The sequence below is a fragment of the Mesoplodon densirostris genome, chromosome 5, assembly GCF_025265405.1.
Source record: "Mesoplodon densirostris isolate mMesDen1 chromosome 5, mMesDen1 primary haplotype, whole genome shotgun sequence".
Lineage (NCBI taxonomy): Eukaryota > Metazoa > Chordata > Mammalia > Artiodactyla > Ziphiidae > Mesoplodon > Mesoplodon densirostris.
The window spans coordinates 118,212,603-118,229,780 of NC_082665.1; the positions used below are offsets into that span (position 1 = coordinate 118,212,603).

Genomic DNA, 17,178 nt, shown 5'->3' on the forward strand with positions numbered 1-17,178 from the left:
TCTTAAGTAAGGCTTTCCTCTGAGGAAAGAGCATACCTACATTTTTATTTCAGCATTGCCTCTGAGTAATTGCATGCAATTCATATAACTTCTCTGAACCTCATTTTCCTCATCTTTAAATTGAGGATACTAACTGTTGTACTACTTGCCTCACAGGGCTGTTAATGAGAATTAGAACATATTTACAGTGTAAAGCATTACACAGTGATGATCATACTTAAAGCACATGGCAGCTGTTTGCCTTCCCAGTCCCACAGTTGAAGTAGTATGAAGAGGCACTTGTGAACCTTGGCAATTTCATCACATAGATCAGGGTTGGCTGTTCTGCCGTCTGGCAGAGGAGCTGTCATTCTGGACCCAGTTAGTTGGGACTATGCTTAGGTTCTCAGCCACCTTCCTCAGTCCTATCCTGAAACCACCATCAAGACATTTATCTTTCATGCCATGATTTGCCCATTTGGTAAAAGGTTGCAACTTTCACTTGTCATTTTGGAATGCTTTTATCTTTTTTCTTTTTAAGGTTATGAACTTTTAGGAAAAATTTTAATCACAGCATGTTGAATAACTGATTATTCTTTAAAGCTGCCATTTTTTGAGTGTTTTAGTTTATACCATTGAATTTTTCTTTTCCTTCACTTTCCTCTTCTTAAGGGCTTACGGCAGCCAGCGCCTTTTTCTGATGAAATTGAAGTAGACTTTAGTAAGCCCTATGTCAGGGTAACCATGGAAGAAGCCAGCAGAGGAACTCCTTGTAAGTAAATGACGAATTATTTTGTCGTTTTACTATTGTTTTTAGCATTCAATTGTACTTATCAAATGTACACCTACTCACTATATTCTTCCCTCAGTTTACCTGTAAAAGCTACTTGAGAGAGGGGTTCCTCCCATCTCACTTGCTGTTCTATTTGGGAGGATAACTGTACTCCATAAAATTTCATTTATATTGTATACTAATTTCCCAGTATTTTGTCACAGCTATGAGATACAGTGGTACACACTTTTTTGGGGGGCTGTTATCATCACAGCTGTGAGGTGAGATATAGAGGAGCAGAGACAATAAGATATTAGCCTGAGCTGGTTTATAATCTTGTCTGTTTTTACAAAGGTCCAAATAATATGTCAGACTGTCACATTTTTAATAGCCTTCAGAATTTCCCACTAAGTTTTCCTTTCTATCAGTCAGTACACTAGTATGATGCTGCTGACTGATAGAGGACAAAGCTATCCTAAGTTGGGAGATGCTTATCACTTAATTGTATCTTTATTGATATTATAGTTTTCCAGGTTTTTTTAAAAAAGACTTGCTTTATTATTTTCAAAGCCCATACTCTTTATTTGTATACTTACTTTACATTATTAAGTAGCAATTTCTGGCCTCATAAATTATTAATACGTACTCCAGATAGTTTTGGGCAGTTGGTTTTAGGGATCATCATAAATAGAAACTTCCACGAGCATTTGTTATGATTACAAAGTCCTATAGGCATCTGTTCTTACTTCTCTGTAAATTCTCCATTTCTCCTTTTTTTCCCAATCCTTTTTCATTTCTTTTGATTACTGTGGTAAGTGTTTACTCTTATGTAGGGCTGGAATGTAGGGCTGGACTCAACCCAGGCAAGCACTAGGGAATAAGAGGTAGTTATAGCCACAAATCTATACATTTTCAGTATATAGAAGATATTTGTAGTTACTTCTTAATTGTGTTAGTATGTTTACTCTCTGTTGTAACTTAGGAGTACTGAAATATGAATAGAAATGAGTGCTGGACAATGTTAGGCTAGGGGTCCCAATATCCCTTGGCTATATCTTGGCTGTATGGAGTATGGTTTGGGGGTCCTCAAAATTCCAGAGAATGCTTTCCTTTTGCAAAAGTGTTTAGATATAGCTTATGTTGATCACAACCCTTCTGATTTATGATGTGATTTTTTGGGTTTGGCTCCTCTTACTTCAGTAATAGGCAGGTTAGTGGGGCGGAGTAAAATGACAACAAGGAAAGACAGGCTGTATGTAACAGTGTAGTGGTGGCAGGTCAGACTTCAGAATGCCACTAGACAGTTCAAGTATCACATTCAGATGTGATAGTAGAGCCTGTTGAGGGCAAGAACTTTTCATATACTTTCTAATGACACACATTCAGAATGCAGTACCTCACTCAGATCTGATCACATTAGTTATATTAGCCACCTTGTTGCTAATCTAGCCACATACCATTTGTGGTAGGAAAAATGTATGTGTGTATATGTATACTGTTTCCAAGTTTTGCAACTTATAATTAACAAACACTAATAAATTACTTTCTAAATTTTAGAATAGAATTTAAGTAAGTCATTTATGGGATTATATACTTTATACTCTCTTCATTATATACATGAATATAGGTCCACAGAAACTAAGAAGTGAAACAGTAAAACAAATAATTAGTGATCGAATTGAAGCTAAAAACCTAAGTTTTTCCATCTTTGTGTTCTTTACATCCTGGAGTGGTGCTATTCTTTATATAGACATTAGTTATAAATAATAGAAGGCTTATCAGCAAGCTGATTGAATTTTGGGTGGAACAGATAGTCACAAATTGGCCTGTAAAATTTGCCAGTCAAACTTGACCTCTGGTTTTTCCTTTATCTTATTCTGTCTGTTCAGTTTTATGTTAAATAACCAAGTAAGTGACTGTCTTCATGCCAGTGCCAGACAAGGAATAAACAAATAAAGAATCTACACATGCCATATAGTTAGTGAATTTTAAACCAATAACTGGTTCAAGGGGCATCCCTCCCCCTGCCCCCAGGTTTTCACTTAGGGAGGTTAAGGGAGTACAAGAGGGAAGTTTGTGTAATCTTGGAGTAAACTCACTACTTAGAGATAAAAGGAATACGGCTTGAGAGATGAGAAGATCATCTTTTTTAGAAGATGGAAAAAAACCAAGCAGTATGTTCTCTTGGAGAAAGGAAGAAAAAGGCAAAGTCTGAAGGGCAGTGGAAATCTGTTAAAGATGAATGTTTCAGTGGTAGCTATTTGAGAGAATATATCAAAAGAGATAATAAATTGAAACCCAGGTCTCTTCTGCTTAAAGGAGAACATCTAGTTACTTAGTCTAGCAGTAGTGAAAAGACTATAATTTGTAACCCAAATCAAGACTATTTTTGAGAATGAAAGCAGTTGCTCTTGATAGTGTTCTGGAACAACAGATATAAATCAGAGGGTATAGTCATCCTGACCAATAGCCACTTGGTAAAAGAATGGATAACGCGTGCTTTCTCCCCAGATTTTTAGTTCAACAGTGGCCCCTTCTGGTCATTTGGTTAATATACAAGCCTGGGTTTGTCAAAGACTTGCAGTTAAGTCATGGGGAATTGAGAGGTTGGGAAGCTGGGGAAATGCTAAGAGGGCAAGAGGCACATCAGGGATTGGTCCAAGAAAGGGTTCAGAGGTGGCTTGGCCTAATATGGGACATTTAACTGCTGGCAAATAGCCACTTAATCAACAGCATCTGTGCTATTGCCACTATCCAGGAAATGTGTTTACTGAGCTAAATCTCCCTCATCTCACTTTGCCCTTGGTGTAGAAACAACAGTACAGTATTCTCAAATATTATATTCTATCGTTTGTCTTTTAGGATCAAATAAAGTGAGATCATAGCCACTCTGGACTTGTTTAGGAAAGATAGAAGTATATTAGTTACTTCATGGTCATGATTTCTAGGATGTAGAAGAGAGATTATATTACTCAGGTTTTGTTTTGCTTTGCTTTGTTTTATAGATGAGGAAACTGAGGCTTAAAGAGATTAAGATTACAAAGGAATGAGGCTGGTTGGCAAGCTCGGGCTATAATTTTTCTGACTCTTTAAATCCGTCGTATTATTTCTCAGTTTTTCATTGTATTGGTGTATTTATTTTATTTAAAATTTTTATTTCCTGTATTATAAAATTAGCACATTCCCATGACCTAACATTCATAAAGTACAAAAAAGACACAGAGTGAAATGACTTCCTCTCACTGCTGCCTCACAGCCACCTAGTATCCCTTTTACAGGTAATGGGTCTTTGTTGCTGTGGGCGGGCTTTCTCTAGTTGCAGCGAGCGAGGGCTACTCTTCATTGTGGTGCACAGGCTTCTCATTGCGGTGACTTCTCTTGTTGCGGATCACGGGCTCTAGATGCACGGGCTTCAGTAGTTGTGGCACGCGGGCTCTAGATGGCAGGCTCAGTAGTTGTGGCGCATAGACCTAGTTGTTCCACGGTATGTGGGATCCTCCCTGACCAGGGCTCGAACCCATGTCCCCTGCATTGGCAGGCAGATTCCTAACCACTGCGCCACCAGGGAAGCCCAGTATTACCAATTTCTTGTGGATATCTAAGCAAATAATATATAAATCTTCCCACACTTGTAGTGGGTGGATCATGTCATATTCAGTCTTCCACTGAAATTTAGGTTGTTTCCAAACTTTTGCTATTACCAACAGTGCTGCAATCAATAATGCAATCTGCATACATATTTACAAACATATCTTTGAGGTAAATTCCTAGAATTGGAATAACTGGGCCAAAGGGTATAAACATTTGTCATTTGTCTTTTCACAGATATTGTCTAATTGCCTTCCTTAAGAGTTGTACCAATATATACTTCTATCAGCAGTGTATAATTTCTCAGTTTAAAAGCGACTTTTTTTATGGATAAAGCAATCTATAAAGAAAAGTCCATAAACCTCCTGAGAACCAGTTTCCTCCCCCTTGATTCACTATCCTCAAGGCAGGAAGGAGATGTATCTTATCCTTACCTTCAGTATGGTGTATTTGATGAGGCTCTGGCCCTCTTCTTTCGAAGAATGATGTAGATGCTCCTACTGTTATTTTCTGCTGCTACAGTGAAACAGCTCTTCCTTTATTCAAGTAGTGGAAATATGTTACTAGGACTCATTAGGTTTATCATTTGAAGCATGATGAACCATTATATCAGTTTCATTCTCAGTGTGTTTATTTGGCTTTGGAATTGGGCTTGTACCCCAAGAGATCATTTTCTCCTCTTCTTTCATAGTCCACTACCACTAAAAATAAATAAATTGACAATCAGTTGTCTGTTATTCTCACTAATGGACAGAGGAAGAGGAAAGGCTCTAACATAAAGTCCTAAAATATTTATATTTGATTTTCAAATACCTGGTATATCACCCTCTACTGAGAAAGTGTAACATGCTCACTGTCAAGGAGAAATGCTTGAAGGAACTCCATCTGTTATCACAGAGCAGTTATTAAGGGTGAATCTGGGACTGTGAAGCAATCTCATCCCTCTGCATCACTCTTTACTTTCAAAGCAAAGCATTAGTTGTTAGTAATCAAGGCAGCTTGAAAAAGAGAGAGCAGGCAGCCAGAGCATAGTTTAATTATACTCTGTTTAAACATAACTGAAGTTTAAACATAAACCGAAGGTGAAGATTTTGAAGTTTCAGATATAGCTCTTGTATAACTCTTCCCTTCACTTCTAAAATAACTTTAAGAAAAAGCAATCATGAAATCCAATTACCTGAGCAGTTTGGTACAACCAGGCTAACAAAGAGAGTTAGTGGATATGATGCCAAGAGTGTCTTTGTAGTCAAGGAAGCCTGTGATGTTATTCCTCACAACCCCAAAGTACCCCAAATTAAGGTGAATATCCAGAGAACACCTTAAAAGGGGGCTATGCAGGGGTGGAACAGTCACACAGTGCCATTTCCATTTGTTAAATATGAGGTATTGAATCAATGTATTTCTGTGATAAGTTCTTTCCTTTGGATTTAGGTGAACGGCCTGTGAGAGTTTATGCAGATGGAATATTTGACTTATTTCATTCTGGTCATGCCCGGGCTCTGATGCAAGCAAAGAACCTTTTCCCTAATACATATCTCATTGTGGGAGGTAAGAAAACGTCTGATGACTTTAGGTGCTGTCCAGAAAAAAATTATGGTAGCCTCTTTTCTCCTATCTTTATAACCCGAGTACATTGCCTGTTATGTTGGTTTTCAAATGAGAGATATAGTGCAGCCTCTTTAAAATGTGAAATATATGAAGAACATGAAGTATATAAAACCTGAACTGTATAAACCTGGAGAGAGAAGCTCTAAGCTCATTGACTTGAGACGTCCAGGATTTATCTCGCTGGTTTTGGCCGGGTTTCTGCAGTCTGACCCCCAGTGGGGGCAGGGGTAATCAGAATAGCATTAAGAATAAATGCTACTTAAGAAGAGCATTTGCTTTAGATTTCAGTTTATCATTCTGAGTCAACTGAAGTACTAAAGTCTGCTAAGCTAATGTTATGTGGTCCAGCCCAGTCTAATCAAAGTATAATAGGAAAACATTTTTTAAAACTGTTAATTGATACAGAGATGCACAGTAGTTTCATTTCAAAGCCAAAGATCTTAGTCCTCCATTGTATCCTCTCCTCTCCAACGTGTGAACATATTTAGTGAATGTTGCTCCTGAAGGTGTATCTTGGATTAGGAAAAGCATTGTTATCCAGACTGAGCTATATCCAGAAGACTCTTATCCAGGCTGGGGAGATTGGTATGAGAGGTTGGGAAATGAGAGGTTGATGATTGAGGAGTGGTTAAGAAGAGGGGACTTTGACTTACAACCTTATGTTGTGGTGAACTCAGTTTGCAGTGATGAGCTAACACACAACTTCAAAGGCTTCACCGTGATGAATGAAAATGAGCGCTATGATGCAGTGCAGCACTGCCGCTATGTGGATGAGGTGGTGAGGAATGCCCCCTGGACCCTGACACCAGAGTTCCTGGCAGAACACCGGGTAAGAAACTGAGCGCATGTTTCCATTCCCTGTTCTGGAATTTCGTCAACTTTCAAGACTTCTGGTACTGTGGCTAGTTTTCCACTAGCCTTATTTTACTTCTATCTTCTATGTAAATTTCACATAGAAGAGGTAACAGTGTTATTACTTCTAATAATAGTCATCCCTGACATTTTTCTTGGGTTTGATGGTTTACAAGCACTTTTGCATCCATTATATTTCATTTGTTCCCCACAAAAGTCCTATTGGGTAGTTATTAGTTATTTCCACTTTACATATGAGAACAGGGCCAGAGAGGCCAAATAACCAGGTCATGCTCTAGCAGGGCTAGAAATTGAACTCTTCAGGGCTTCCCTGGTGGCGCAGTGGTTGGGAATCCACCTGCCAATGCCGGGGTCATGGGTTCGGGCCCTGGTCCGGGAAGGTCCCACATGCTGCGGAGCAGCTGGACCTGTGCGCCACAACTACTGAGCCTGAGCACCATAACTACTGAAGCCCGCGTGCCTAGAGCCTGTGCTCTGCAACGAGAAGCCACTGCAATGAGAAGCCTGCGCACCGCAACAAAGAGTAGTCCCCACTCGTCAAGACCAGAGAAAGCCTGCACGCAGCAAAGATGCAGCCAAAAATAAATGATTAAAAAAAATCTTATAAAAAAAAAGAAACTGAACTCTTCAGTTATGTGAGTCTGTCGCACCCCGCCCCCCATTATAGGCGTATCCATCCTCACAGCATACCGGTCTTTTTAGAGTATACACAGCCCCAGCCATGCTCTCAAGGAGTTCACATTCCAGGAAATAAGATATATAAACATAGACTTCTCTTGTATTGACTTAAATTTAGTTTCAAGACTTTTGATTTCAGGCTAGAAATTATGTGGGATCAGAAACCAGGGAGGTTTCTCACTTTTTCTCAGTGAATTGGTATTATAAAAAACCCTTATCTCCTTTTTATTTTCACACATTAAAGCAACAAGTTTCCTACAAAAGAGGGGTTTATAGCTGAGAAGAATTTATCAGGTCATGTTGGAGGCGCTCGAGCTTGAGGAACCAGCAAGCATATTGTCAGTTCTCTTACAGTGGTGTGTAGAATGTTGAAGGTGAATTGTTCAATGAGGCAGGAAAAAACAAAAGTAGCCAAAGTGCTTCAAAAGCAGTATTTGGGTAGGCCTGAAGCTAAGGGATATTTGTTATAACTGTTTAGGATTAGGACAGAACTTTTATAGTTCTCTAGCTTTACTGCTTCAACATTTAGCAGCCAATGGTACCAAGGGTGATGAGCAAGATTATTCTCAGCAACATAGCCAGGCAAGCCCAGGCAGAAGAGATTAGAGGAACATCCAATATTCCCTTTTCTCCTTGTTAGCAGTGTATCCTCAACCATGAGTCTTGCTTGCTCACCATTCTTATTTTCAATTTGCTGCCTATGGATCCCTGACAAGTTGTTCATGGGTAATTGAGATGTTAGCTGAGAGTTCCTGACATAGTCCTGATGAGCGTACTTCACATTACAGTGGCTTCTGGGAGCTGGGTGTGGTGGTGTTAGCAATTATATTAGCAAAGGGCATATGGCCTATTCAGGAAGGAGTAAATGAGTGAGGTTTAGAAAGATTATTGATCCCAGTGTGAGAGGTATTGACAGTAGTAAAGTAATAGATCTGAGACTTAAAGGTCTTTTATCGCCTTGGGCTTTGCATTTCTCAGGAGTACAGATGTATCTATTCTAGTAAAAGCGCTCTTGGTTGCTATTTTTATATTCCCACTCATCTCATGGACTGAGAGAGAAACGAGTTAACAAAGAAGTGACCTCGGGGCCTCCCTGGTGGTGCAGTGGTTAAGAGTCCGCCTGCCGATGCAGGGGATACGGGTTCGTGCCCCGGTCTGGGAGGATCCCATATGCCGCGGAGCGGCTGGGCCCGTGAGCCATGGCCGCTGGGCCTGCGCATCCGGAGCCTGTGCTCCGCAACGGGAGAGGCCACAACAGTGAGAGGCCCACATACCGCAAAAAAAAAAAAAAAAGAAGTGACCTCTTTCTCGTATTTTTAGAAACCCTATTTGACCCATCCTTGTAGACCCAGGAGGGTGGGGAGATTTCCTTTCTTCTTTCCTTGATTCCACCCACTAACTAGCATACCAGAAAATCCTCTAGGCCTATTTACCACAGCATGGTGACTGGTATACAGTGTGAGGGTAGCACTTCCAGCAGACCAGGAGGAATAGCTAAAAAAGAAACTGGCTAGCTTCATGTTTATGATCCACGAATAATTAGGTTGGGTGGCTTGTGAATGAATTGTGGAATTTATGAGCAAAGCAAAGAGAGATAAAGAGAAAGTTCATTTGAGGCCTCGCCTCTCCTTGTGGTCCTTTTTCTGGGCCTGAGAGTATTTACTGGTTCTTTCTGAATGGCAGTTATGCTGGGTTTTAAATGATGTTTCCTTACTTTCAGATTGATTTTGTAGCCCATGATGACATCCCTTACTCTTCTGCTGGGAGTGATGATGTTTATAAGCACATCAAGGAAGCAGGTGAGTAAGTTGATGTGCATCCTCATTTTATGGAGTCTTAGGGGCAGTGACAGAGATTCAACCCCATCACTACTTTACAGAGGAAAATTTATACAGTGAGAACTTTAACATCCAGTTTCAGGTCGCACTTTGGTTAAGAGGTTAAGGTGAGCATAGCATCATATCCATCAATTCTCAGTCTAAACATCTACTTTTGATATCTCTCTTAATTTCAGGAAACCCTTCTCCAGCCCCATATTTTTCTTAATATTAGGGCCTTTCCTTACTCCTAAACTTTGATTCAGTGTTCCTTCTATATGTCAGTATCTCCAGACTTGACTTAGTAATAACAGACTCTGCTTTATGAGGAAAGAAAAGGAATGTGGCTCCCAGTTTCCATCTAGTCCTACTGCCTGAGCTAATCAGAATGTCACAGTGTTTGTATGTGTTCTTGGGTTAGGCATGTTTGCTCCAACACAGAGGACAGAAGGTATCTCCACATCAGACATCATCACCCGAATTGTCCGCGACTATGATGTGTATGCCAGACGGAACCTACAGAGGGGCTACACGGCAAAGGAACTCAATGTCAGCTTTATCAATGTGAGTTCCAACCTCATCCTAGAGTTCCCTGGTCCTATAGGACATGTTGCCTCTCACTTCATCTCAGTTAAACTTACTTTTCAGTCTGCTGTTATTATCACCTCCAAAAGCTCAGTGGATACCTCTTTGCACATAACGCTATGCCAAGCTCTTTACAAAGAGCCTATGGATGTATCTAGAGGCATTTTCTGCCTTTATGAGCTAGTATCAACACGCTGATAGAAGGACCTACAGCCAATTAAATAAATAGGAATGTGGGACTTACAAAGTACAGCACTTACATCAAATACATTTAAAACAGTGGTTCTTAACCTTTGTTCTTCTTGACTGGATGGTCTTTGCACATCTGATGAAAGCTGCGGATCCTCTCCCTGTGTGCATAGTAACACACAACATTTTGCATGCAATTTCTCAAGGCATATGAACCTAACTTTTAAAATTTGATTTATGAAAACAAGTTTATTTTAGCTTAATACTGCCTTTTGGAAACAAACTGCTATACATTTTGTATATAAATTATACCTCAGTAAAGTTGATTTAAAAACAAGAAGAAAGCTGCTAACTGTGTCTTCTACATAAGTAGTTTACCATGCTCCCTCACTTGCTCCCAGCTCTGTGAATTATGAATAGGTGAAATGGTTTCATTTAAATATGATTTATCTATTCAGGTAAACCCTAGCTGTTGTTAACATTCTAGCTGTTGTTATACTGCAGAATCTATCTTTAAATGTTTAAAAATCCTAAACATATTCGCCTTCCCCTTCCCCTTTATGATCTGGAAATGAGAATAGTTTTCATTTGGCTAAAGACTCCTCCCCTCCCCTCCCTTTGGGAGGGTTCATACCATTTTCCTTTATCTTTAGGGAAGCCTGTAGGACCAAAGAGTATCATCCTTATTTTGCGAATGAGCAAACAGACCTCCAAATATTTAAAAAAAAAAAAAAAAACTCCTCTATAATCATAGACTAAGCCACTGATGGAGGAAAAAAAATTCAGTACAATAGATGAATTACTTAAGTAAAAGGCCCACTATTTCCTTTTTCAACCTGTTACAGTTGGCTTATTGTTGGCAATATTGTGCAGTGAACTTGTTGCTCTCTCCCTATACATCTCCATCTAGAATGGGGTTTGGGTTTTGTTGGGCATGTTTATCTTCCAAGTTTATGTTTCGTCTTAAAAACATCTGACTTCGTTTGGTATGTGCCTGTCTGTTACTGGTCTTACACTATACATTTAGTTTAGTCCTGGGCTCTGCAATCTTAGAATTCTTACACTTTTGTATAAGATGACCATCCAGAGCATATCTTATCTGTTATTATGCTGGAGAAGTATGGGATAGATTAAAGTGAAATTCTCAAGACTGAAAGGAGTGTCAATAGAGTGCCAAACCAAGTCTTTTCCTTCCCCTTAGTATGGAAGGTCAGAGTGAGTATTATTTCTCAGTTATTTCTTTATCCAGGAGAAGAAATACCACTTGCAGGAGCGAGTTGACAAAGTCAAGAAGAAAGTGAAAGATGTGGAGGAAAAGTCAAAAGAATTTGTTCAGAAGGTAGAAGAAAAAGGCATTGACCTCATTCAGAAATGGGAGGAGAAATCCCGAGAATTCATCGGAAGCTTCCTGGAGATGTTTGGTCCAGAAGGAGCGCTGGTATGTTCTTTCTTGCTGGACAATTTAGGGAAATTCAGGAAAATCTAGGGAATTCTCATGCTGTGGAAGGAATTATAGAATCCTTGAGCAGAAAGGGACATTGACATTAAGAAGTTATCTAATCTGTTCCCCTTGTTGGGCAGAACTATATTTCCACTATCCCCAGAAAGTTTTAAAAAATCTTTACAGAAAGAAGTTATACATTCTCCTAAATAATTTTGCAAGCTCTCTATCAACCTCCAAATATGGTGACAAGATAAGTGAGTAGCCTTGCCCAGCTTGCTTCTACATTATAGTTTTAGGTGGAAGGGAAGGAAAGAGCAAAGAGCAGTAAAAAGAAAGCTGCCTGCACTACACACAGCTGCTGCAGGACCATTGGGTACGGTGGGAATTCTGTCCTTGAGGAGTAGCAAGGTCTTTTCGAGCGAAATAAAAGGTGCCTGTGTAGCTATGAGCAGATGAGCCCTAGGATATCAGGAACGATCTGACTGTGAGGGTGTTTGGATGCCAGAATAGATTATTCTGGGAGTGTATAGAATTTTCTTTTCAGAGAACTCCAAAACTAGAATAGGTACCCTTTTGTCTGAGTTAATTCCTTTGTTTTTGCCTACAGCCTAGACTACAGACCCAAGTAGCCTTTTAAGAATTCCTTTGACGTAGAGGTCAAGGATTGGGTGACAGTGGATAGCAGGTGGGAACCCTTAGATACATAGCATAGCATAGACCACTTTGGAGAGGAAATTGCTTAGGATCATAGCTATGTTCCTCCTCTGGCTGACTTGATCACTTTTGACATTACAGAGGGCACTCATGATGATTTGAAGTCTCATATCCTCCAGTGGTGCTTTAGTAGGATCCATAGGTTTCTTCTAACTCTTTCTTTTGGTCTCCCCAGAAACATATGCTGAAAGAGGGGAAAGGCCGGATGCTGCAGGCCATCAGTCCAAGGCAGAGTCCCAGCAGCAGTCCCACTCGTGAACGCTCCCCCTCTCCCTCTTTCCGGTGGCCCTTCTCTGGCAAGACCTCCCCGCCTTCCTCCCCAGCAAACCTCTCCAGACACAAGTCTGCAGCCTATGATATCAGTGAGGATGAAGAAGACTAATTTTTCATTGCTCCTTTCCTCTCCCCTCCCTCTGTCCCATCACCGTCAGAAGCTCTCTGTTGAATTCTGAATTGTGATCCCAACACTAAACCCAAGGACAGCTACAAAGGAAAGACAACTGGGGCAAGAGTACTTAGGATGGGGGGACTAGACAGCCTATCCTCTGAGAGACATCACCCACCCCCACCAAGAAAGAGGCTAACTACATCTTAGAAGCCTGTTTGGTATCCATATACCTTCCCCATGGACTTTGCTTCACTGTTTATGTTCATGTGATCTTGACAGGGAAATTGTCATTTTTATTAATTTTTAAAAAATTAGTCTTTGAAATGTAGTAAATAGAACTAATTTTTTGCCCCCAAGGAGTGGGCAGAAGGAAGCGGTGTAATACCCAGAGGCCTTTTCTTCCTGATACACTATAGTATTTGCCTTCTGTTCTGAGGCAAACTGTTTTGCCAGGTCCTTCAGGCAATGAGCCATGCTGATGGGTGATTTGGAGGGGAAATATCATAATTTTGGTTTCCTTTAAAAAAGCTAAAAGCTGAGTAAAGTCACAAATCCCCTAAGTGTACTGCTGGCACATGTGTCAATGTGGCTATGGGAAGAAGGACATCTGAGTCTAACTTTTCTTGCTCCCTGAGGAGTTTCTTGTTGGACCCAGTGGGGTCCATGAAGACACTGATAGGGATGGAACCAGACCACATGGCATCTGCTACGGTTTTTCTGCTATGTTCATCTTCTCAGAGAACTCTGTTGCCCAGTTATTTGGGAGCTCTTGTCAATCTCTTTCCTGTAATCTACCTTTAAAGGGAGGAACACTTCCAGGTTTAGTCTGATTGGGGAGGGAAATGAGACAATACGCAATGTTATGCAAAGTCAGTTTTGGTTAATTTTCTTTCTGAGAGTAAGTCCCTGGCCCTGTGACTCCTATTTTAATACTTATTACCTAGCTTTTTACAAAGGATACTTTTTAAATGTTTGCAGTTTGAACATGATCTGTTAATCCATGTTGCTCATAGCCATATCGAGTATTCAGAGAGATTTGCACAGAACATAGGCTCAAAAGCATAAGGAAACACACCCCTTTCTAAAGCCTTTTCTTGACCTCTTCCCCTCTTAAGAGTGTCCTTGACTGGAACCAGTGCTCCATGAGGTGTTTATTTTCCCCTGAGAGTTGGCAGCTGGCAGGGACTCCCGTCTGCTGCCCTTCCAGCAAGTCACCGAGCAAGGGCTCACTTTACAAGAGTGTTGTAGGTTCCCTCCCTCTCACTCTGCCTGGTTCCACCTCCCCTGGTATGTTGCCCAGGGGATTCACTGCTTAAATTTCACGTCAGAGAATGCTGAAGCTTAACACTTGCTGTTGAGCATAAGCTCCTTTTAAACCTCTAGCATCCTACAGTACATGACCTAGCAGATCATCATCTATCATAATCCTGTAGCTGGGTTTAGGGTGAAAAATGGTTTATGTCCAGGCACCATCCCATCACTCATAAATACCCCTTGTGGGGGTGGAGTTTTAGTGTTTTCAGCTAAGAAAACCACATCTTATCTTTCCTTGCCCCTCTGCTAGGGCTGTGAGCATCTCATAGTCCCCTCCCTAAACACCTTCTGTTAAAACTTGCTCTTCTGCCTGAGGGTCGGTGGCTAGAATCACTGCCTGCCTGCACAGCAGGACTACCTAGGTCCTCAGATCATCCAGAGGGGCAGAGCACAGCAGAGGAGAGGGACAAAGTGGGGGAAACCTCTTGGCCTGATGGCCTATGAAAATTACATTTCTAACTCTTCTCATCAAGTGCTATTTTTACTATCAAATCTGGTTTACACAAGCTTTGGCTTGGAATCCTTTTTTTGGAACAGTTGAAGTTAATGTTTTCCTACATTACTCAGCTTGATATGATCAAGCTGATATGGTCACATATTTTAACTTGCTGCTTCAGTCTTGCCTCTTTGGGAATTCTGCCCATTTCTGTCAATAGAAAAGCAGTGAAATCACCACTGAAGCCCACTTACGTGTTCTCTCAAAGTACACATGTTATCCAAGTGTATTTGGAAAAGGAGGTGCCCAGAGTATGACTTTCCTCCCTGCAGTCACTCTTCTCATGTGTATTGTCTGGGTCCCAAGTTTTTGGTCCTCCTCCTCCGCTCTGTAAATGGGCTGCTTTTGGCATATCCTGCCCTTGGAATATGACCTCTAAGCTGACAAGCTCCATGAGACTGCTAGCACCAGCATGTGCACGTGTTCTTGGAAAACTCTCACCCCTTTTGGTGAACCTCTGTGGCCTCAGTCTCCTAACACTAGTACATCTTCAAATAATTTTGACTGGAAGCAAAAAATTTTATGGCGTGGCATGCTAGATACTTTGGGATAAATGTGGTCCTACATGCTAGACAAGGGTGGGTGGGTGGAAGAAGCTATTGGGATGATGCATTGTTTGATCATCTGTGCCTCATCAAATGAGGTTAGAGGTTCGCATTCCATAACCATGCATGTGATCTGTAAATCTTTAAATATTATTGTTAATATTAACTTCTAACATTAATTTTAATTAGCTGTTTCCCTGAATCCCACACACAAAGCTGTCAGCCTGAATAGATCAAATGTGGCAGAAATGGGAGAGCCTTAAAAGTTGCTTGGCCCCCAGTGGTTAAGAATCCACCTGCCAATGCAGGGGACACAGGTTCGATCCCTGGTCCAGGAAGATCACACATGCTGCAGAGCAACTAAGCCCATGCACCACAGCTACTGAGCCTGTGCTCTAGAGCCTGCGAACCACAACTACTGAGCCCACGCGCCACAACTACTGAAACCCGCGTGCTCTAGGGCCCGCGTGCCGCAACTACTGAGCCCACGTGCCACAGCTACTGAAGCCCGCACGCCTAGAGCCCGTGCTCTGCAACAAGAGAAGCCACCTCAATGAGAAACCCGCGCACCACAACGAAGAGTAGCCCCTGCTCGCCGCAACTATTGAAAGCCCACGCACAGCAGCAAAGACCCAACGCAGCCAAAAAAAAAAAAAGTTGGTTGGCCTCAGAGCCTCTCGCTGTAAGATAGAAAGAGAATGGAGACAGAAGCCCTGTAGCCGGTGCTGAGGAGGTGCCATTTCAGCAGTTACCTTGAGATGAGCTGGGCAAAAAGTTTGCTTTTTTCATACACTAGACTCAGTAGCACTGAAGGATAGAGGTTGAAATTGTAGAGGAATAAAAATGGATCATTTATACTGCTGCAGCTGCTTCTGATAGCTAGAGCCAAAGACCATTATCTTGCTGAGGCTTGGGTAAGAAGGTTGGGGATGTGAGGAGGTTGAAAATCTTGAATGAGAGAAAAAATTTGAGGGAGGTCAAGAGAGCTTTTGACCTTTTCTGATCACTGATAACTTCCTAGGCAGCACCTGAGTTAACATTTTTCTTACTTTTGACCACACAGCTGTCCAGGCAGTCTTTGAATATTCCCTCCACAATGGTTCTTCACAGTGATTTTTATTCTGTTTCTTGATGTATGGGTAGCTTTTGTTTTTCTGGAGCTCATTGCCTTTTTAATCCTGTTCCAGACCCTATATCTAAAATCTTTCCAAATCAAGTATATTTCACTGCTTTTGTTGAATTCCCTAAAAGCCATAGCTTTTACATTTTCTGTCACCACAAACTATCACCAGAAGTTGAATCAGTACAGGTAGGAAAAGAGCTCCGTTAACAATGTTTTTAACTAATGGTATTTTTTTTTTAACCTTACCAATATGAGTATTTTTAAAGTTATATTTTTCAAGGTCATGCAATGATTGTTCTTGTTTTCTCTCACAGAATAGATTGTCATGGGATAAAGAGTGGTCCCTAGCTATTATTTTTCCAAGTAAGTAGAACATGTTCTTGGGATTATACTATTAAATGTTAATTTTCTTTAAAACAAAGGAGAAAGATACTCTGCCAAAGTTTAATGTTAGTATTCAGATTGGGGCAGAGAACAAAAGTACTTGGTTTAACATTAGGATGACTCCAGTTGTGGTTTTTTTAGCTTCCAGGTGGGCTTTCCCACCCTTCTTAGGGAGGCACTGACTGTTTTGAACACAGAGACTTGATTGGTTGAGTTGTTTTATATTGAGGATCCTGAACAGAAAGTCTTGGAAAAAAATTCTGGCCTTGGCATGAATGTTGGCCCCATCACCAGTGCCGGTGTCCACAAGGACATTTTCCTCAATTGGTGTTCAGTATATTGTTTTCCTGTCTGAGTGTTATTAAATTGTTCAGTTATTTTGGTTTTTGTCATTAGCCAAATAAAGGAAAAGTGATTTTATGTAATGTTCCATTTTCTGTGTTTTTGACCTTGTATACATGTGTATGATATGTTTTGTGTATTTGGGGCTTTTACCTGTACTATCATTTCCTTTGCTTTTGCATCTTAATTTGTCTCTCCATAATAACTCCATGACCATATTATGGGGATTCCTTTTGCAGCTTGGTACTAAAAAAGCCATTGTCCTACAAAGGGAGGCTGATCCAGATCTCCCAGGTCTAATGTCATCAGTGCCCTACTGACACACCTGTAAGGGAAAGA

The 17,178-nt window shown here is 40.8% G+C and overlaps 1 protein-coding gene across 4 annotated transcripts in view; it reads left to right on the forward strand.

Moving 5' to 3' along the window:
• The window catches only part of PCYT1A (phosphate cytidylyltransferase 1A, choline), a 45,862-nt gene extending 28,945 nt beyond the window's left edge, over nt 1–16,917 (forward strand). For all 4 annotated transcript variants that reach the window (XM_060099365.1, XM_060099363.1, XM_060099364.1 and 1 more), the window contains exons 3-9: nt 652–751; nt 5,771–5,887; nt 6,625–6,776; nt 9,219–9,297; nt 9,737–9,879; nt 11,339–11,527; nt 12,423–16,917. In XM_060099365.1, the coding sequence (XP_059955348.1) occupies nt 652–751; nt 5,771–5,887; nt 6,625–6,776; nt 9,219–9,297; nt 9,737–9,879; nt 11,339–11,527; nt 12,423–12,629 (987 nt within the window). In that variant the 3' untranslated portion in view covers nt 12,630–16,917. The remainder of the gene's footprint in view (nt 1–651; nt 752–5,770; nt 5,888–6,624; nt 6,777–9,218; nt 9,298–9,736; nt 9,880–11,338; nt 11,528–12,422) is intronic.
• The last annotated feature ends 261 nt before the right edge of the window (nt 16,918–17,178 follow it).